This window comes from Petaurus breviceps, unplaced genomic scaffold (genome assembly GCF_028583685.1).
Source record: "Petaurus breviceps papuanus isolate PSGF00001 unplaced genomic scaffold, PetGlider_PUasm1.0 91133, whole genome shotgun sequence".
Taxonomy (NCBI): Eukaryota; Metazoa; Chordata; class Mammalia; order Diprotodontia; family Petauridae; genus Petaurus; species Petaurus breviceps.
The window spans coordinates 61,450,226-61,471,074 of NW_027187419.1; the positions used below are offsets into that span (position 1 = coordinate 61,450,226).

Sequence of the window (20,849 nt, forward strand, 5' to 3'; positions counted from 1 at the left end):
CTTGGGAAGACACAAAGGATAGTTGCATAGTACTCTGTCATATTCAAACCATACCTAGAGCACTGTGTTCAGTTTTGAGAATCGGAATTTAAGGACGTGGCAGTGGATAGAGTGCAGAGCCTGGAGTCAAAAAGACTGTTCTTTCTGAGTTAAAATATTAAGGGGTGGTTAGGTGGTGCAGTGAATAGAGTGCCAGCCCTGGAGTCAGGAGGACCTGAGTTCAAATACAGCCTCAGACACTTAACACAAAAGTAGCCATGTGACCTTGGGCAAGTTACTTAACCCCAATTGCTCTACCTTTCCCTCCCCAAAAAGCAAAAAAAAAAAAAAAAAAGAAGAAGAAGCTGAGTTCAAATCTTACTAGGTGTGTGACCCTGGGCAAGTCACTTAATCCTGTTTGCCTCAGTTTCCTCAATTGTAAAAAAAAAACCCAAACTCCGGTTGATTTGCCAAGAAAACCCCAAATGGGGTTACAGAGAGTCAGGCATGACTAAATCAACTAAATAATAACAACAAATTGACAGGTTAAGCATCCAGAAGAGAGCCACAAGAAAATGGAGGACTTTGAGTGCATGCATTATGAATATTGGCAGAAGGAACTAAGGAGTCATGATAGAACTTTTGAAGGGCCATCAAAAGGAAAAAGAATCACATTTGTTCTTCTTGGCTCCAGAGGCCAGAACCAAGAGTAATAGTGTCAACTTGTAAAGAAGAAGATTTAGGCTTGATGTCAGTAAAAACTTCCAAACAATCAGAGCGATCCTAAAAAGAAATGGACTCCCTGAGAAGGAGGTGGCTTTGCCCTCATCAGAGGTCTTCAAGGAGAAGCTGAATGGACACTTGTTGGGCAAAAAGCCAGAACCAGGGCTAGGAGAATGGGGCTTTGCCAGGAGGTGGCATTTCTGTCTCAATTCAGAAACCTTGGCTTTCCCCATAATTTTGCCTTCTGACTTTACCAAATCTTGAAGGCCCAGGGCAATTGCCCCCTAAGGGCAATACTTTACTGCTTATGAGATAAGGAAGGGCTGCTCTGAAAAGCACCCTTGAGGGAGGCCAAACTTCAACAGCCCTGCTTCAAGAATCATGGGTCCGGAGACAACTTTGTTTGAGTCACCCTGCTGGATCACTAACTCTGGAACTCTGTTTCTGCCTTTAAAATGAGAGAGTTGCACTAGGTGGTTTCTAAGGTCTTTTCTAGCCCTGACAATTTCAGTTTATGAAATTCATGGTCCATGGACTCCATCTCAGCACAGCCTAAATTTCATTGAGTTGAATGAGCCTTTTTTTTGTGACCTTAGACAAGTCACTTCCTCAGATTAATTTGAAATCAATGATGAGTCCTTGTGTGGAGGAAACCTAATCCCATGTTCAGAGATCAAGAAACATTTAGCTTGTCACACTATTGTGTTTTTTTTTTCTTCAGATTTTTTCCCCTCTTTTCCTTTCTTGAGAGACTGAGTCTCCCTATGTTGCCCAGAATGGAAGTACAGCAGCCATTTACACCCAGTGCTAGTAGGTATAGAAGCTTCCATTTGCTCTGGTTTTCCAAGAGCTGGTTACACCCTCCCTGGGCAGCCAGGTGGCCTTCCATTCCTGGGGGCTCACCATATTAGTGCCAGACTTGGCCCTACTATAGATCAGACTCCTGAATTCAGGTGATCCAACAGTCTCAGCCTCCCTCAGTAATGAGGATTACAGATGCACACAGCTAGGCCTGGCCACATTCCTTTAAGACATTTAAATAGTACTTTTGCACAGTGACAGCAATCAGTACAACTAAGGAAGCTATGTTTATACACCTGGCCTGATCTATGGCAAATGGGGAAATAAGGACTCTTTGGGGGAATACTTTCATTTAACTGTTAGCTGACAAGATGGCAGAGATTGAATAAGGTTTTCTTTTTCCTCATAGCTTTTGATGGCCCTCATCTTATTAGCTTAAAACTCAAAACTTACTATCATTTTGAGAAAGATACCTAATTGTTCTTATGGGTTTCCATGTCTTTAAATCTTATTCTAAATTGTGTACTCACTTTTAAATAGAGCCGTACTCCTCCTCCTGGGCTTTCTCCACGGGATCCACAATCCTCCATCCTGGATGCTCACTCCATCCCTAGACTTGACACACTGGAAGAACCCTCTACCTCTTTAGTCTTATCCTTCAGGCTGGTTCCTCCCAGAGCCTTTTTTTTTAAAAGGACACTCAGGCCAGCCTTGGCTAAATTCCTATTTAGGCTTCTTTCCTGACTCTCCTGTTATTTCTCAACAATGATCCCCTACCTGGTACCTTCCTCTTGTGTGGGATAGAGACCACTACCAGATTTTTAAAATCAGAGTCTGAGTTGGAAAGCAGAAAGAGTCCTTTATTCTTTCTCTCTCTCTCTCTTTTTTTTTTTTTTTTTTGCTTTTTGGAGGGCAATTGGTTAACCCCCAAAAAGTGACTTGTCCAAAGTCACACAGCTAGTTTTTTTGTGTTAAGTGTCTGAGTCCAAATATGGACTCAGGTCCTCCTGACTCCAGGGCCGGTGCTCTATTCACTGTGCCGCCTAGCTGTCCCCTTTATTCTTTCTCATGAGAAGGGGCACAGCCCTCCTCTATAAAGCAGCATTAGCCAGAGAGTGCAAATTTCGGAACCTTGCAAGTTTCTGTTATCCTAATCCTAACCCAGCCCACTCCCCTCTCTGATCTCACCACTGGTCGGTGAGATGGGCTCACCATCTCTTCTAGAGTAGCTAGTTAATTGGCACAAAGCAAACCCAATCCTTCATTACCACAATTATTCATGAATTAGTATCCTATCAGATGATGGTGTTTTCCAATCCTTCATTATGCACCAAATTTGGAAACAGCCAATGAGAATTACAGTTGACAATCCTATATTATCATAATTATTCATTTGACCCTTCTACCCAATCAGAAGGAAACATCCTTCAATCCCTTACCTGTGCATATCTACACACCAAATTTGGGGGCAACCAATGGGAAGAAGGCTAGTGTTGTTTCCTTTAAGTTTTGTTACCCCATTCCAGGGTCTGTGGAAACTTAGCTGTGCTAGGTTGTCTCCCCCCATCAGAATTCAAGCTCCTTGAATGCAAAGGCTGTCTTTTTTTTTTTTTTGCTTGTATCTGTTTTATTTGTCACCAGTGCTAAGCTTGCACTTAATAAGGCTTAATAAATATTTTACTTAACTTGCTTATTTAGTTAGATTGTGAGGAAAGGTTTAAGAGAAGCAGTAGTAAAATTTGAGGGGGAGAGAACACTTTTAGCTGGGAAGAGCAAGAAATGTTTCCCATAGGAACTGACCCCCATGATGAGTTTTGGAGGAGGATCCTGAAAGAGCTGAGGAGGAAGTTCATTCTACTGAGTGCTAGGTATGGGAAATGCCCTGTGCCAATGTATAGAAAAGTGGGAGACAGCATGTCAAGAAACAGCTAGAAATTCAGGTTGGCTGGTGTAATGTGAAATAAGTCTGGAGAATAGGTTGGAGCCAAATTGTAGAAACCTTTAAATGCTAAGCTAATGAATTTGTAGTCTACCCTAATGAGGAAATGAACCCACTGGTTTTTTAGTGGAGGAAGGCAACAAGGTCAGACGTATACATTAGGGAGATGATTTTGGCAGCCATGTAAAGGATTAATTGGAAATGAATTGCAGGCAGAATGCCCAGAAGAAAATAACCCCTACATATCAGCCTAACATTATAAGGAGACTGAAAATATCACAGGTGTTTTAGGATTAATCTGGCATTTCGTTACAGGATCTATGACTTTGGGTGAGAAGTGAGACCATAAATACTGACTCTAGTTGAGAATTGCTGTACAAATGGCATGCAGGCATCCTGGGCTAAGTGGTAGCAGGGTAAGGCTGGAAAGAACATTAACAAAAACCATTAAAATCAACAGAACTTCAGTGACTGAAAGTTGTAGAGGACAGGGGAGGGGAGGAAGTTGGGAAAGGAGACAAAAAATAATCATGAGGTTTTAAGGCTGGAGAACTGGAAGAATGATAACATCTGTGGCAGAAAAAGGCACAACAGAAAGTATACTTAGATGGAGAAGATAAGATGATTCTGTTTTGTACATGTTGCTTTTGCCATGGTGGCAAATGGAAAGGATAACTAGCCAGCTGCAGATAAAAAACTGGCCTTCACCAATGGAGATAATATGTCATTAGTCACCTGCACAGGTATGGAGCAAGAGGCTGGTTGAGCAGCCAACTGGAGATGCAAAATTGGACCTCACCAACAGGCAGAGGTGGGGCTGATGTATAACTGGTCACCTGCATAGGGATGGCTGAAGCAAGGAGGGTGGGAAGAATTCACTAAAGGAGAAGGAACGCTGGCTGACAGGGGAATAGAAAGCTGAGAACTGAACTGGAGGGACCACAGGTGAAGGGGACTGATTGGCAGGACTCAGAGATAGGAGAAAAACTATATTGATAAAGTACCACAACCACCAACAGAGTTCCATAGAAGCCCTTCCTTTGCCAAGAAAAAGAGGTCTTTCCCTGTAGGGCAAACTTAAGTAATAGTAATACTTAACATTTATATACTACTGGTGCTAAGTGCTTTACTGTTATTATCTCATTTGCTCTTTACAACAATCATAGGAGGTAGGTGCTATTAGTATCCGTATTTTACAAATGAGGAAACTGAGGCAAATGGAGGTTAAGTGACTTGCCCAGGGCAACACAGTTAGTATCTGAGGCTTGATTTGAACTCGTCTTCCTAAATCCGCCACTTAATTTCCTCCTCATTTATACTTCCCTTTCTTCTGGCAAGGAAATGTAGATATGTGTTCTTCTCATTGCAACCACGATGACCATAAGGTTTTGGTTTTTTTGTTTTTTGAGGGTTTTTTTGCCTTCACAGCAGGGGTTCTTCATCCAGGGCTATGTCCCAGTAGCTTTCAAGTCTAATGAAATCTAATGACCAGAATCATACTTGTAAACGCATAAAATAAAATTCATAGGATTACAAAGGAAACCAAAGGTTGGTGAAAATAAGTATGCAATTTATTTCCCATCCAAATTCAGGGATCCTCTGAAATCCATCCTTAGACTCCTTGGGGTTTCCTGGACCCCAGACCAGAGAAAAAGACCAGATGTGGAAGCAGAGGCCGGATCTTTCTCTGCGCCTGCGCACTCGAAAGGTGCCCGACGGTGGAATTAAAAACTCGCTTTCCCAGCATGCTCGAGCCATCTAACGGCGCTTACGCTAGGCTACACCACAAGCGGCCGTCCCGGAACTTTCTTGGGCTTGCTTTGCAAGTCCGGACTTCTGCTCGGGCGAGAAGCGCGAAGGTTCCTCCTGGAAGCATGGTAGGGGGCGAAGAGGCCGGCGGGCCCCCAGCTGCCCCAGACTCAGCCTCCTCGTCCTCTCCTCCCATCGTCCGTAAGAAGTACTTCTGCTCGTTTCCCGATTGCAACGCCACCTACAACAAGGCCTGGAAGCTGGACGCGCACCTGTGCAAGCACACGGGGGAGGTAAAGGCACCGCGGGTTGGCTAACGGGGTTGCCCAGCTGGATTTGTCCCGCCCCCGCCCCCACTCTCCCGCAGGAGGCGGGCCGAGCGATGTGGGTGTGGCGAAGCTCTCCCGCTGCGCGGGGATTGGAGCCTTCTGGCTAGTCTTGTGACTTAGCGCGCTGTGCCCCGCCTCCTCGGACTAGAGGAGGGTGGCCCCACCTTGGGGACTTGGTGGCTGTCATGCTTTCTGTGCTTTACCAAAAGTGCTTCCCACTTTGGGTGGGAGGTGGTTGCTCCGCAGGGGGAGGGAAAGTGTGGACGGTCAGAGGACCGGCTCTAGTATTCTTTCTATCCGGAGCATTGTCTTTCCTTTAGCATGGGGCCTGGTGCGTGTTAAACACTTAAAAGGTTCGTTATCTGCCATTGCCTTCCAAGCTGGAAGTGAACCCTGAGTGACCAAGTGGCATTTTAACAGCCATTTATGAAATGCCTGTGGAATTGTAGGCGGAGGCAAGGTGCAGTGATGGATGCACAGCCGGGCTGGGAGCCAGGACCAGCGTTCAGGTGCTGCCTCTGGTACATACTTAGCTGGACGTGCTTAGCACTAACCTTCCGGTCCTTCTTCTCCCCACTCCCTTCAGGACCCCTCTGAGACCCCAAGTTGAAATAAAGCCAGCGAGATGCACTGGTAGTGCCTCCTCTCCTTCGAGAGCTCTCAGTCTAATAAACCACGTGTCTGGCCACCTTCTCCTCCAGCATCTCCTCCTCCTGTAAAAAAGGGTCAGGCACTAAGCTAGGACTTTACACATGTAAATTTGTAGCTTCTGAAATTCCGACTGGCCTAGGAGAAGGACGTTGTGGCCATAGGAGGCTTGCGTGTCCTGGAATGTGACTTTCCTTGCCCCTCATTTTTGCCCTAATCATACCCAGATTTTGCCAGGGATTTTCAGAGTTGCATTGAAATCCCCAGGAAATTATACTTCCTAAAGGAGAGATATTGTGTCATTATTGCTACAGGAATGCGGTCCAGGAGTCTGTGATTTACACACATTTGCAACCTTTCCCTCTCTCCCCAACTCCCAAGAAATACTCATAATGTCAGTATTGGGTCCTAAGAACATGAGTCCAGAAGCCATATAAATCCAGCCTCCTTGTTTTTACCGATTGAGGCAATGTGGGTACAATGCTAGATTTGGGGCCAGAGAACTGATTAGACATTTGGATCTTGGACAAATCACTCTGCTTAGGGCTTCATTTCTTCTCTACAACGGGGAAGTTGGACCAAATTACCTCTATGGTTCCTTCCAACTCTGTCTAGGATCCTATAAAACTGAGACCCCGGGGGTGGCCTAGAGCTAGCTTTCTAACTAACCATCAGGAGGGTTAAATTTTCAGTGTGAGCATTTATACTTAAGAAATTGCCAAAAGCTGTCAGTCTGGGCTAGATTTATTGTTTGGTTGATTGTCTAGACTTAAGAAAATGATAGAGAAAATGTTAATGCAGATTAAGCCTAAAAGTGTGTTGCCTGTACATTTACTTTTGGAGAACCATTTGTTAAATGAACCTTGTCGAGTTTTTTTTGCCCCAGTTCTGAGCCCTAATCAGTTGATAAAGTCAATTGGTAAGCATTTATTAAGCACCTATAATGTTCCAGGCTCAGTGTTTAGCCCTGGGGTTACAAAAAAAGGCAAAAGACAGCCCCTGCCCTCAAGAGCTTACTATTTAACAGGGAAGAAAGCATGCAAACAACTATGTACAAACAAGCTATAAACAAAATAAATAGGGAAATCAAGAGGGGTTGGCATTAGAACTACTGGAGATTGGGAAAGTTTTCTGGAATTTTAGTTGGGTTTTGAAGGAAGCCAGGAGGCAGATATGAAGGAGAGCTTTCCAAGGGTGGAGGACAGCCAGTGAAAATTCATGGAGTCAAGAGATGGTGTGTCTTGTTCGAGGACAGGTGCACTTTCATAAGAGTAATAGCTGGCATTTATGTAGTACTAATTAGCTTTTCACTAGTTAGATGGCTTAGTGGACAGAGTGCTGGTCATGGAGTCAGGAAGATTCCTCTTCCTGGGTTCAAATCCAGCCTCAGACTGAAATGGACAAATAAAATGGATATGACAGCCCAGCCAATTATAATTTGATAGGAGTGTTTATTAACTGTGGTGACTGCCTCCCAATAGGGAAGACAGCACTGAGTCTTCTGTAAGATGCACTTATATAGAGTTAGGTGTTGCTAATCAACAAAATGTGGTTCCAAGGGGGTGGTGTAATGCCGTTTCTAGTGAAGCCTTGATTACCTAGCAAAGCCCTGGATACAAACATAAACAGACCTGAATCTGGGGCATGTTTCTAGCAACACAGGTGAAACGTTCCCTCACTATTATGGCCTATTAGGTGGTTTCCAGGGACCCTGGTAGGGGTCCCCTTTTAGCAGGTTGCAACTGGGAGGGGGCTTTGGTGTATAATTTCTGGTGGGCACTTCACTCTCCCCTTTTCTTGTTCATAGTTGAAACTTGGACTCAACTGAGTCCAGGGGACTGTTCTCTTGCACTAGGGCTGTGGTACCCACTGCTGCCGATCCTACCATACCAAGGCCAACTAAGATGGGGACTAACCAGTTTTCCAATCCTGTTTGGTCCAATCCTAAACCCTGATGACAACTGGGTTACATGATGTAATGGAAATGCAGATTTAAAGATCTTCCCTGCCCCTCGGCTAACGTGCACCTGGAGCCTGGGGTGGGAGGCTGGTTTTTCAGTAGATACTTTTTGATTGGCCAGTGGGTCAATAAGGTTGTTACATTCTCTGAGCCAGGAAAAGGCTATATAAGCCCTGATGTGTAGCTTTGTTTTGGGACTCACTTTGAGAAGTGTTCTGTGATTTGATCTGAATTCTGGGAAGCCGTTGTTGAGAGTCCCCTGGCTTTGAAAAACCCAGAATGTGGAAACCCAGATGTTGACTGGGTATGGATGTAATGGTTGGGCAGTTTGGAAATCTGTCTACTTGATGTTTCTGTCTTGATAATTATGCCTGTATACTTTGAGATTCAGGGTGCTGACCTTTTCTCCTGAATAAGGTAAACGATATATGTCTGACTGATTAAAGTAAGCTTGTTAACCCATTTTGAGTTGCTTTCCTTTAACAAAGCAGATCCAAGAACCTGTGGTAGCTGCAAACCCTGAGAACGCGCTTGGGGTGCTTGCTGCTACACATGACTTAAGGGTATTACAATGAAATGAAATATGGTGGTCATGGCTGCCACCGGAGACCCAGTCAGCAATGGTTACACAATCCCAATTGGCACAATGATATTTCCCTTGTCCCCCACAATCAGGGGACCCATCCTCAGGGCAGACATACGACTGGGTTGACCAAAGGCTGCTTTTCTGCTCCACAAGCAGCACCATCAGTCCCCGCAGAATACATGCCTGTATAGGGAAACAACATGAATCTGGGGCACAGTGATCAAAGAAAAGGGTGGGCTGGCCATGAGTCACATTTTTGAAATTAGAGTCCCATCAATTGTGTTAATAAGAGTACAAGGTGGGAGCATAGGAGTTGGAACCAGCCAAAGGCAGGAATGCCAGGAACAGGAGCATCAGGACAGTCTCTTAATCTTCAGTTGTAAATCACCAGCTGGCTCTGTTACCCACAGGTCTGGTGGGTCGGGAGGAGCCATCACCTTGATGTGTGAGGGGTGGATCCAGGCTTGTATCATAAATATCTAGTCTGTGGTGCCAGGTGGTGTTCCATTATGGATAGGGCAGTGGAAACAGTCAGGAAAACCCACATTCAGATCCCATTGGATCACATCTGAGACCTTTAACTAGCCTTGTGCCCTTGGGCAAATTAACCTTTTGGCCCTTCAGTTTTCTCATCTGTATAATGGGAATAACATTCATCTGCCTCAGAGTTGTTTTCAGGAACAAGTGAGATAAAATATGTAAAATATTTTGCTCATATATAGCTTTAAGGTATGCAATTTTCAAAACAAGGTGAGATCCAAGATTAGCTCATAAAAGCCTTATATTTTGGCCATAATGTCATTTAATTGTAGTATTATAGGATCTGTTGCATTTTCTTAGATGTAATGGGGTGTTTAACAAATGTTTGATTAGTGAGTAATAGAACACCTCTTAGTTCTTACTCTTGGGAGTAAATGTCTGAGAAAGGAGTGAGAGGCACTATTATTCACTCATCATTTGGGTGCAGAGATGCCATTGGCAAAATTTGAAATAAGGGAAGTTTATCTTTTGGCCCTTCTTTGCTTTCTGAATCAGATAAACTGGATCCCATTTGGGAACTCTCAAGGCATCCTTCTCCCCAGGTTCTTCGTGCCCTCTCTGGAATGTGATAGATCTATGACATCACTGTGGGCACTGTGACTCCATTCTACTCATCAGCATGGCATTACCTGCACTTACACAGATCCCTGTTCTCCATTCCTTCTTGCTGCTTGTGTTTTTTTCCCTCTGTCTTTCCATTAATACTACACTTGGGGACTTATGTTTAGAGGCCTTCCTCTCATTTCTTTTCATATCGTTCCATATACTAGAAATTATATTTCCAGTATGCCACTTGGACGGTTTCTCTTTCTTAATAGAGCACACTATTCTGTTCACATATATTCTTCTTAATGCCTTCTGGGCCACTTCTCTGGTGCAAGACATCATTGGTAATGAGCTTATGAATCTACCATGTGTCTTTCCATTAACCTTTGAATTATTTATAATTTTGGTGCTCAGCTCATGGTGTTCTGATTCACAGAAATATAGGCATTGGCATTGATGAAACAGGCAACAAAATGTGAGTTGATGGTTTCTTGATTGCTTTTTTCCCCCCTTAATGAAAGAACCATTATCTTCTTGCATTCTTGTGGCATTTTCCCCTCATTGAAATCATAGAACTTCCAACTTGCAAGGACTTTGGAAATTATGTAGTTCTTTCTGGGAACAGGAATACCCTCAATACCATCACCAAAAACTTCCCACAATGACTGTTCCGGACTTTCTCTCTCTCTTTTCATTACCCCGACTATTGAAAAGCCTATGTTCTACTGTTAGAGAGAAACAGTGTGGCAGAGTAGAAAGAATTCTGTTTGGATTTAGGAGAGATGTGGATACTTAAATAATCTGTGTGATGGTAGAAAACTCATTTAACTGTGGAGCTTTAGTTTTCTCAGCAGAAAAATTGGGATAGTGATAGCATATCTGTCTTACAAAGTTCTTCTAAGTTCATAGAGTTTAGAGCTAGAAGATACCTTAGGTTATCGACTTAGCCCTACCTTTATAGGTGAAAGCAGAGTGACTGGATGACTTAGGAAGTCATGTTTTCTTGTTGCTGATAGGTGAATGATAAATTAGTTCTGTCTCTCCAAGGAAACCTATGAGTTGTCCTTCCATCTAGGTATAATTTATTCATGTCTTTTGGTTTCACTGATCATGAGAATGTCATTGGGGATATGGTCCATTGCCTCTAATAGTATCCTCATCTCCATTGCTCTTTGAACAGAGGTGAGAAGTTAACTATCAACAGACATCATTTTAGCTGTCTATATGTTATATGGTTTTAGCAACATCTGCTTTCTCTGCCCCCACTCTCCCACTATCACTAGAAAAAGGCTCCTGCATAGGACTGAGGTCTCTTTTAATTTGAGTGTTTGTCCATTTCATAGGTTGCCATGGCCAAAATGCACAGTCACTTTATGGTCAACTGTCTGGTGATAAACTTTTCAAAATGAATTTAAGCTGGCCTTCAGATAGCATGAATACATCATCCAGTACCCTCAGACTGTTCTTAACCCATCACTACCATGTTCTGTCCATGCCTGCCCATTCATGAATATTCCAAGTCTCAGAATGTATTTTTCTACCTTCTTCCTTCTAATTCAAGCTCCTGTTTCCTTTATGCAGATAATCCCAGTGGAAGGGTTAGATGTCTGATGAAAAGAATAAGATTCTAGTGTTCCACAGTAATATGTAAATGTCTGTAACTTTTTACTCCTCCCTCCCATGGGTATTTATATATCTTTTTTTTTTTTTAAGTTGCTTAGTAACCCAAGTGAACCTCCACTTAGAAAATTTTCACAAGAGTTATATGGGACCTGTTCTTAAGCCCCTTCCAACTCTAGAACTGAAATCTATGATCCTGTCATCTAAGTCTAACTCTCATTTTACAGGTAAGAAAGCTGAATCCTGGAAAAGTACATTTACTTGTCCAAAGTCACACAGGCCCACATAAGAAAGTACAGCCATAAGGGTGGCTAGGTGGTGCAGTGAATAGAGCACCGGCCCTGGGGTCAGGAGGACAAGACACTTAACACTTACTAGCCATGTGACCTTGGGCAAGTCACTTAACCACAATTGCCCCGCCTTCCCCCTTAAAACACACACACACACACACACACACACACACACACACACACACACACACACACACACACACACGAAAAAAAACAAAGGAAGCACAGCCAGGATTTTAACCCAGTTCTTCTGACTATACTGCAGGAATAATCAAATCAAATCCGTTGCTTTTAGGAAAGTAAAGTTAAAAATTCAGGTAGTGTTAGAACATATTTTTTAATATGAGGATAATAATTAGCAGGAAAAGCTCTGCCAGGGAATTGGCCTCAAGATTATTTTCCAAACAGATGGCCGCTCAGGGAATGAAGAAGGAGAGTAGCTTGTTGGGGTCCCAGAGGTGATGCATTAGGAAAGACTGGCAGTTTCTGGGTATGAAGGTTGTAGGTTGAATCAGTTGCTACATTGGTGATAGTGTAGAGGGCATTCCTGTGTAGGTATGGAAAGAACTAGATGATTTCAAAGGCCCTTCCAACTTGGAAATTCTGTGATCTCTATAAGGGGAAGATGACAAAAGAAAGGAAGAAAATAATGGAAGGTTCTTACACTAAGAAAAAAATATATATATATACTTCTAATAGTGAGGGGAAAAAAAAGCAGCCAAGAAGCCATCAGCCCATATTCCTGTTACTTGTTTTATTAACACACCAATATTCTCCAGGTATTGCTGTGTGACTGTAACTCATAGTTCATGGATCACCATGAACCTGAAGAACCAGAATTATAAATAATTCTTTTTGGAGGGGGTAAGGCAAGACAATTGGGGTTAAGCAACTTGCCCTAGGTCACGCAGATAGTGTGTCAAGTGTCTGAGAACAGATTTGAACACGGATCCTCCTGACTTCAGAGCCAGTGCTGTATTCACTGTACCACCTAGCTGCCCCTAAATAATTTCTAAGGAAAGAAATATGGTAGATGTATAGGTATATTACCAGTAGTATCTTACACCAAGGAAATGGCCCAGAAGGCATTAACACGAACATGTATGAACAGAATAGGAAGCATGCTCCTAAGTGGTCATGTAAGAAAGAGAAACAGCCTGGTGAACCATGAAACCCCATAGATATGAAAAAAAAATTAAAATTTTCCTAAATTTGGGACTGACTGTTCTGCATAAGAGAAATAGCAGAAGTGTTCCTTCAACACATGGTGGGAGTGAATGGGAAAGGGTCATTAGTAGACCAGTTAATTACTTTTTGTCTCCTGAAACTACTTATTTATATCTATGTTGTTTGTATATGACAAAAGAGAAGTTGATATCAAATATTTTTTAAAATGTCTTGAGAAAACCAGCAGTCAAAAAACAGTTCATATTGTGATGATGGTTGATTTGGATTTCAATATACATTATTACTCATAGGTTCATCTATAGTACATCCCTAACCATTGTTGACTTTCTCATATCTAGATTGTTAAATTTTCCATGGATGCCCACCCTGGGCATAAGTAGTAACTTATTTTATCTTGATCTGATACCAGGGCCTAATGAGTATCTTTAGGGACTTAGCTGTAAATTATCATCCATACTTGCTGCCATTTTTCAAATGGTGTCTTCCATGCTTTACTAGTACTTCTGTGTGGGTTCTCAGGTGTGGTGTGTATGAGGTTTTGTTTTACTGTAGTCACTGGGCTTGTCTGGGATGAAGTAGGACTTGCATGTTTACCATGGGTTCTGTCATTACAGATTAAATCATGCTGTGGGGAGGAGATCTGGCATACCAAGAGCAGACAGGGAGACTCGATCAAGGAGGTTGCTATATTTGGTTGCAGTATAATCCTGTTGAAATAAAATTCAGCATCTAATGTAACTTAACTCTGCATTATTAATGTGTCTTCATCTTTTGAATGTGAAGGGCTGTGTTTTTACAAGTCAGCTTTCCTATATACCGATGCCCTGAATATCTCTGGCCAAAAGATGGCCTACTTCCCATTAATATTCCACTTATTTCCAGCAGTATTCCATAGGACCACATTTCAGTTCAATAGGGGGATTTGAGTAGTATCTTGGAGTTTGTGATAAGATTTGACTGGCATAGTTTAAAATGAAGAGAGCAATGGCATTTATGTGATCTGTTATGTCTAATAATTAAGAATTGCACAAAAAGTACTATTCTAGGCTTACACATAGTAGGTGTTCAATAAATGTTGTTTGAATAAAAACTGTACATCTCTGAATATAAGAAAGCATTTACTAGCTTCCTTTCCTTATCTTGCATTAAGGCTCTCAAATGATGCCAAAGTTTATTGCCTTAGTATTTTGATTACAACAGTCAACTAGGGCGAGATTAAAATAATGATTTTTTTTTCTCTTTGTTAGAGACCATTTGTTTGTCATTATGAAGGCTGTGGCAAAGCATTTATCAGAGACTACCATCTGAGTCGCCATGTGCTGACACATACTGGAGAGAAGCCATTCGTGTAAGTCTAAGACTGTTATCTTTCAGAGGCTTTGGAAGGAGGTTGGTGACTTGTGAGTGGCCAGGGAGAAGAAAACCTTGCCATTACTTCACATGTCCAAGAACACATATTTTCATCTTCTGATATGAATTGATAATGACAACAACACACACACTTGTGTCACTTTGGGGATAGATCAGTATGTCCCTAGGCCTGTACTTAAAGCCTTTGCTACTTGATGGGACCTGCCAGAGCTTGTACTTCATTGGTGTAGTCTTCAAGGATACAGGGTGACCTCCATGCCATGATGAGGCGTATCAGGATCGCTTAACAGCCAACAAGTGATATAGGCTAAAAATGCTCAAATGGATTTGTGATCTCATCAGTTGAGGTATTTCCTCCAAAGATACAGATCTCAACTAGGCCATGCTGCCCATCCTGTCTGATTCTTGTCCATGTCCTTCTTTAAATTTACTCCAGAGTCCACCTTCTGTCTGATAAACCTTTGCTTTCTTCCGATATCACATTGTACCTGTGCAGTACTCGATCTAACCCCTTGTCATCCTTCACCCTATGATCAGCCCATCTTCTGTCTTCTCTTTCTATTATACGTTGCCTGAATGGCATCTTTTACTTCTACTCTTTAAAGTTCCCCTTTGGTTATATATTAGAGCCTTCTCCAGCCTCAGTGCCCTCTCCACTTCTCTTCTGCCTTCTGTATTTTCATTTCTTTGGAGGCATTAGTGTTCTTGTGTCTCAGAGCCATACAACACCAATAGAATATTGATATCAAAAAGATGGACCTTTATTTCTGCAAGAATCTTGGCATCATTAAAGGAGCTTTGCAGTTTCTCAAAGGTGTTGCTCCTGCCCTTGTTTCTAATTCTGGGCCCACGGTGCCATGAATATGTACTCTGCTCCAGATGCATATTCTGATAGACAAAGTCTCTAAACCGTCCATTCTATATGTCATAATCTGGGTTATAGACATTCTCTATTCTCTTAGTCTTTCCTGTGTGTATGGTCAGACCAAACTCCTTTGAGTGGTTTAGATCTCTTTTGGAGGATTCTGCAGTTCCTAGGAGCTCTACAATGTCATCTACAAATAGGAGCATATGGTATTTCTCACCACCTACAAGCACTCCCTCTTCAACTTCATATCTGTACTAGAAATCTTATATCACAGTGGCAAAAACTTTCGTTGAGTATCTGATGTTTACAATCAAAGGATCATTGACCAGGTTTCTCTCTGTTTTGTTACCATATCTTTTGGTGTATTGAATGATTTTGATGTATGAGTGAGAAACACCTTTAAAGTGGTATTTTGCTCTACTGAATCAAATGCTTTGCCACAATCAGCAGATAATAAGCGTGGTGTTTTTTTCATATTCACTACATTTTTTCAGTTAAATGTGAGATGATAAAGATGAGGTCTGCTGATTGAATAAATGAATGAATAAAAAAGCATTTATTAAAGTAAGCTCTTACTCTCTGCTAAGCATTGTAAAATATTACTTACCTGCTCCCACCTAATGCATTCTTTGAGGATATCCTCAGTTTCTAAATAGTTTAATTTAGTGCAGCAATTGGAAGCTTCTTGATTTCAGAGATTGTTCTATTTTTATCTTTGTATCTCTGGCATATAATAATTGTATATTGATAGAGTAGGTAATTTTTTAAGGAAAATATAAAGGTGGACAGATGTAAAATAAAACTGCTTTTTTTTCTTTTTTACTTTCTTTAATGATTTCTTATAGTTGTACAGCTACTGGTTGTGGTCAGAAATTCAACACAAAATCGAACTTGAAGAAACATACTGATCGCAAACATGAAAATCAACAAAAACAATATGTAGTAAGTATTTTTTATGTATGAGTGGCTTTGCAGAAATTTTTTTTTTAAAGAAATCGGGGTTAAGTAACTTGCTCAAGGTTACACGGCCAGTTATTTCTGGGTGTGGTGCTAAGTATCTGAGCCCGGATTTGATCCCCAGGTCATCCTGACACTGGAGCTGGTGCTCTTACTTGCTGAGCCACCTGGCCACCCCTCAGAAATTTTTAAAATTCTTTAAAAGTTTCTGACCTCTTTAAAACCCAGAAACAAGAATTTAATTCTTACTAAATGGAGAAAGTAGCAAATATTGCCTCAGTTATGTATTACTCACTAGGGGGAATTACATTGTAGGCTTTGCTTTTTTTTGTAAGAGATAATACCTCTAAAATTTTAACAAATTTTTTTTAACAGTGTGACTTTGAAGGTTGTAGCAAGTCTTTTAAGAAACATCAGCAGCTGAAAGTTCATCAGTGCCAACATACTAATGAACCACTATTCAAGTAGGTATTTAAAAGTACTTGTAATCCATTAAAGATTGTTTCATTCTCTCTCATCAGTTATATTTCGAAGGGTTTTGAATTAGCTGAGTTTGTCCAAATAAAAAATGAAATAAGGAATTAAATAGCTTATTGGAATATTAGTGGAACTGTAGTTTAGCTTGAAGAAAAGAAGGCTTGACTGCTCAAATTGGACTTTAAGTATATGAAGGGGAGTGTGAAGAAGATGCTGGTGAATTGTCCTCTTTCTACAGAAGAAAAAAGGAAATGACTTTAAGGTGTCATCCAAGAGGAGTTGGTAGACCTGTGGAATGATGATTTCACATTAGAATAGGCTTGCAAGGAAAGTTCCATCTTTGGAGATGATGACACATAGCATAGTTTAAGAATTTAAGATGGTGATTCCTATCCATGGGCAGGTGTGGCTGGAAAGACTGACACTCAGCCAACCCTCTTTTGCACACTGCACATGCAGAGAGGGGTCCTTTGGCTTGTAGCTGCAGCTGTTGTTATTGTACCTTGTCCCTGCTTGCCGAACTGCCTCTTTGACTCATGTTTTTCTTGATAGCTTTGCTTAAGCAGCTCCACCCTGGTTTTTTTTCCCTTTTCTTTCGGCTGTACATTAGACTGAAGTATCTACTGACCTTGTTTCCCACAGAAATTCACAACTCTGTGGTATCATTTTAAGTAGACTAGGGCTGTCCTAATTGACATGTACATCTGGGAGAAGGAATAACCTCTGGAGGGCCTTATCAGGTCCCATGATTCCATGAGTACACTTAGTAGTATACCTCTCTTCTAGCCAGGTATCTTTTTTAGCTATATAAAGGAAGCAGAAATACAGTAACATTTTGGGGTCATGTGTAATCACAAAGGCAGCCAAGAATAGAACATAGGATAAATTATTTCCCCCCAATAATAGTATTGAGTTAGTCCGATTGATGTTGTTTGGCTTGGCAATTTGATTTTACCTGTGATTTGGACTTCACTAGATTTTGCAAATTCAGTTTTTCAAGTTCAGTATGTCTAGGGGTTGGAGGGATGTACTGTTGGGGAGTCAAATACAATAGGCAATACAACTGACCTGTGTGCCAGTACTGCGGTAAGTGCTGGGGATATAAAGATATAAAGAAAGGCAAAGACAGCCCCTGGAGGCAACATATACATAAATCAGTATATACAAGATAAATATATAGTAAAAGATAATCTCAGAGGAACCAGGGAAGGCCTTCTACAGAAGATAAAGTCTGAGCTAAGGCTTGAAGTCAGGGAAACTAAAGAGGGAGAGAGGAAGACAGAGAGTATTCCAAGCATTGGAAAAATCAGTGCTAAGGAATGGAGAGAGGAGATGGAGTATCATGTGAGGAACAGCAAGCAGGCCAATATAGCTAGGTCACAGACTCTGATCTACAATGTTGAGTGTGTAGGGGAAGTAAAATGTAAGAAGCCTGGGAAGGTAGGAAGGGGCCCTGGTGTGAAGAGCCAGAAGGAGGATTGGGCATCTAGATGGTATCTTGGGTACAGTATTGGACTTGAAGACTGCCCCACACATTGACTGACTGTGTGACCCTGGGCAACCCAACCTCTCTCATCTGTGGTTTCTTTATCTGTATAAAGGGGAAAATAATAGCATCCACCTCATCCACAGGGTTACTGTGAGGAACAAATTAAATTACATGTAAAGCACTTTGCAAACCTCAAAGCATTATATAAATCTGCTGGTTATTACTATTATAATCGATCCTGGAGGTAATGAGCCTCTTAGCTCATGGAAGCCATGGGAATATGGACATAACCATTAGGAAAATTACTTTGGTAGCTGAGTGGAGGATAGATTAGAGTGAAGAGAGAGTTGAGGCAGGGCGACCATTTAGAAGGTGATTGCAGGAGAGGAGAGAACATAGAAGAGAGATGGGAAGGTGGAAATGACAGGATTTCACAACAGTCTGGATATATAGAGTCAGTAAAAAATGAGGAATTGAGGATGACATGAGGTTTCAAGCTTGGGGTAGATGGTGATGGCTGGGGCAGTAACAGGAAGTTCAGAAGAGGCTAAGGTTTGGGAGGAAGGGCACTAACCTCTGATTTGGACATGTTAAGTTTGAGGAAGATCAAGACAAATTAATCTGTGCCCCATCTTTAAATTTTAAGCTATGTACTCAGTGTGGCTGTAGATTTAGACTGACTAATACACAATGTGTCAATTACATAGATGTAACAATGAAGGCTGTGGAAAACACTTTTCTTCCCCTGGCCATCTAAAACGACACGAGAAGATACATGAAGGTAATTTTAGTTTTTCCCTTGCATCAGTCACATTATAATGTACAACAAATACTATAGAGAATGTGCGTTTGTTTTCTAGAATGTTAAATGTTTTTCTTTATTGTTTTGCATTTTTACCCTGAAAGACTATAAGATATATAGGTTAAAAAAAAAGATTTGATATTTAATTCTGATGTGAAGTAATTGGCAGCATTTTTAGCTCTCATACATATTATCAAATAAGCCTTGTGTACTAAATACATCAAGTATCAAATCTTCCTGAACTGTCATTTGAATATAGTTATTCTGAATTATAAGTATCTTTTTTCCAAATTTGTCTATCAACACAGTAATATCATATGTTGTTTTCCAATGTCTGTGGAATTTTGTATTCATAATTAGTAGGTCTTTGGAGAGAATACCATCTGTCTTTTATGTAAATTTACCATGCAGACTTTTTGCAATCTCTTTTGTTTTTATGCTTTAAAAAAAAATCTTTGTACTTTTTGTTCTTTGAAATTTACATGAATACAGTTTGAGTTTTGGGAAGAAAAGTACTATATGAATTTCAAAAATATCTTAATGTCCTGACAGGCATGCTTTTTAATATGCTAAGTGATTTTAAAGGACACAGCATAGAATGGTGGATAGTAGAGTAAGTCTTGGAATCAGGACAAGCTGGGTTCAGATACTGATTCTAACATATTCTGGTACTGTAAACCCAAACAATTCACTTAATTTGTTGGGAATTATCTAAAACTAGGTTGCACAATAATTGCTAATCTGCATTGACAGAGGAAATTTCCTCACTTCAAGCTCTATACATTAGTGATATCACAGGTCTGGACTTCCTAATTACTCCTGCCCCCCAAATGAGCTGAAAGCATTCATGCAAGTCTTTACAGGTTTCTCTGGAAACATCCCTTTCCTTATTTTTTATGGAAAAATAATATTCTGTTACATTAATATAGTATTAATTTGTTAAGCCACACCAGATGTTGGTTACCCTCTTTGTTTTCATTTCTTTGCTAAAGCAAAAAGATCTGCTACACATTTTTTTTATTATGGATATTTTTCTTCTTTCTTTGATCTCTTTGGTGAATAAAGCCCCAGACTTTTTTAAAAGGGTATTTTAAATGATAAGGTAACAGAAGCTGAGAGTATAATCTTTTCTGTTTGTTTCTAAATGGCAACAGTGTGTCTATGGAATAATTCGATCCTGGTACGTTAGGAATTTCTATGTCCATGTGTTGGAATTGGGTGCCATTGGGAAATTCACTATTACCCAAGGAGTATCTCCCTTTGATCATGCTGATGCACAGAATTTGAAACTTATGAGAGGGAGAAAATGGAAAAACCCACTTGGGTAGTATATTCCCAAGGCAATATTCACAGCACTGATGGCAACTATAAATATGCTGGCATAATTATGAATCACAAAATATAACAGACTCTCCATAAAGACGACAGAAGCAAAACATTTATTCAGATACCAGAAAGCCAGATCCCAACATCAGTAAACTGAATTCATCATAGCAACAAAGAAATCTATACACAATAACACCAAAGAGAGCAACACCACCCGACAGCCTTCCCACAAACACTCACAAGCCTACCGTGTTTCCCCGATAATAAGACCTATCCTGAAAATAAGCCCTCCCCTTACTGTGTAAGATTCCTCTAAAATAAGCCCTCCCCCGAAAATAAGCCCTATTGAGATTGCTACTGTAGTGAAGGTGATCCCCTGCGCTACATGCTACATTACAGTACCCTCTGTATGCACCGTCCCCCCCCAGGTGAAACGCACGCCGCGCTCCGAGCTGCATCCAATCAGAGCTGCAGCAGTGAGCGCGTCATCCTGTTCTTCCCCAGTGATTTGCTTATTGAATAAAGGTACATTTTTTTGTTCACATTTACCTGTTTATTAAAATTGCTGTCAATGTTCATTAAAATAAGCCCTCCCCTGAAAATAAGCCCTCTGATATTTTTCTGTCCAAAAAAATTAATAAGACAGTGTCTTATTATCGGG

At 41.0% G+C, this 20,849-nt stretch overlaps 1 protein-coding gene across 1 annotated transcript in view; it reads left to right on the plus strand.

The window, feature by feature from the left end:
* Window positions 1-4,980: 4,980 nt before the first annotated feature.
* The window catches only part of GTF3A (general transcription factor IIIA), a 22,320-nt gene continuing 6,451 nt past the window's right edge, over window positions 4,981-20,849 (plus strand). Inside the window, exons 1-5 of the mRNA XM_069080541.1 lie at window positions 4,981-5,484; window positions 14,146-14,246; window positions 15,983-16,079; window positions 16,470-16,558; window positions 18,768-18,841. Coding sequence (XP_068936642.1) covers window positions 5,188-5,484; window positions 14,146-14,246; window positions 15,983-16,079; window positions 16,470-16,558; window positions 18,768-18,841 — 658 coding nt within the window. The 5' untranslated portion in view covers window positions 4,981-5,187. The remainder of the gene's footprint in view (window positions 5,485-14,145; window positions 14,247-15,982; window positions 16,080-16,469; window positions 16,559-18,767; window positions 18,842-20,849) is intronic.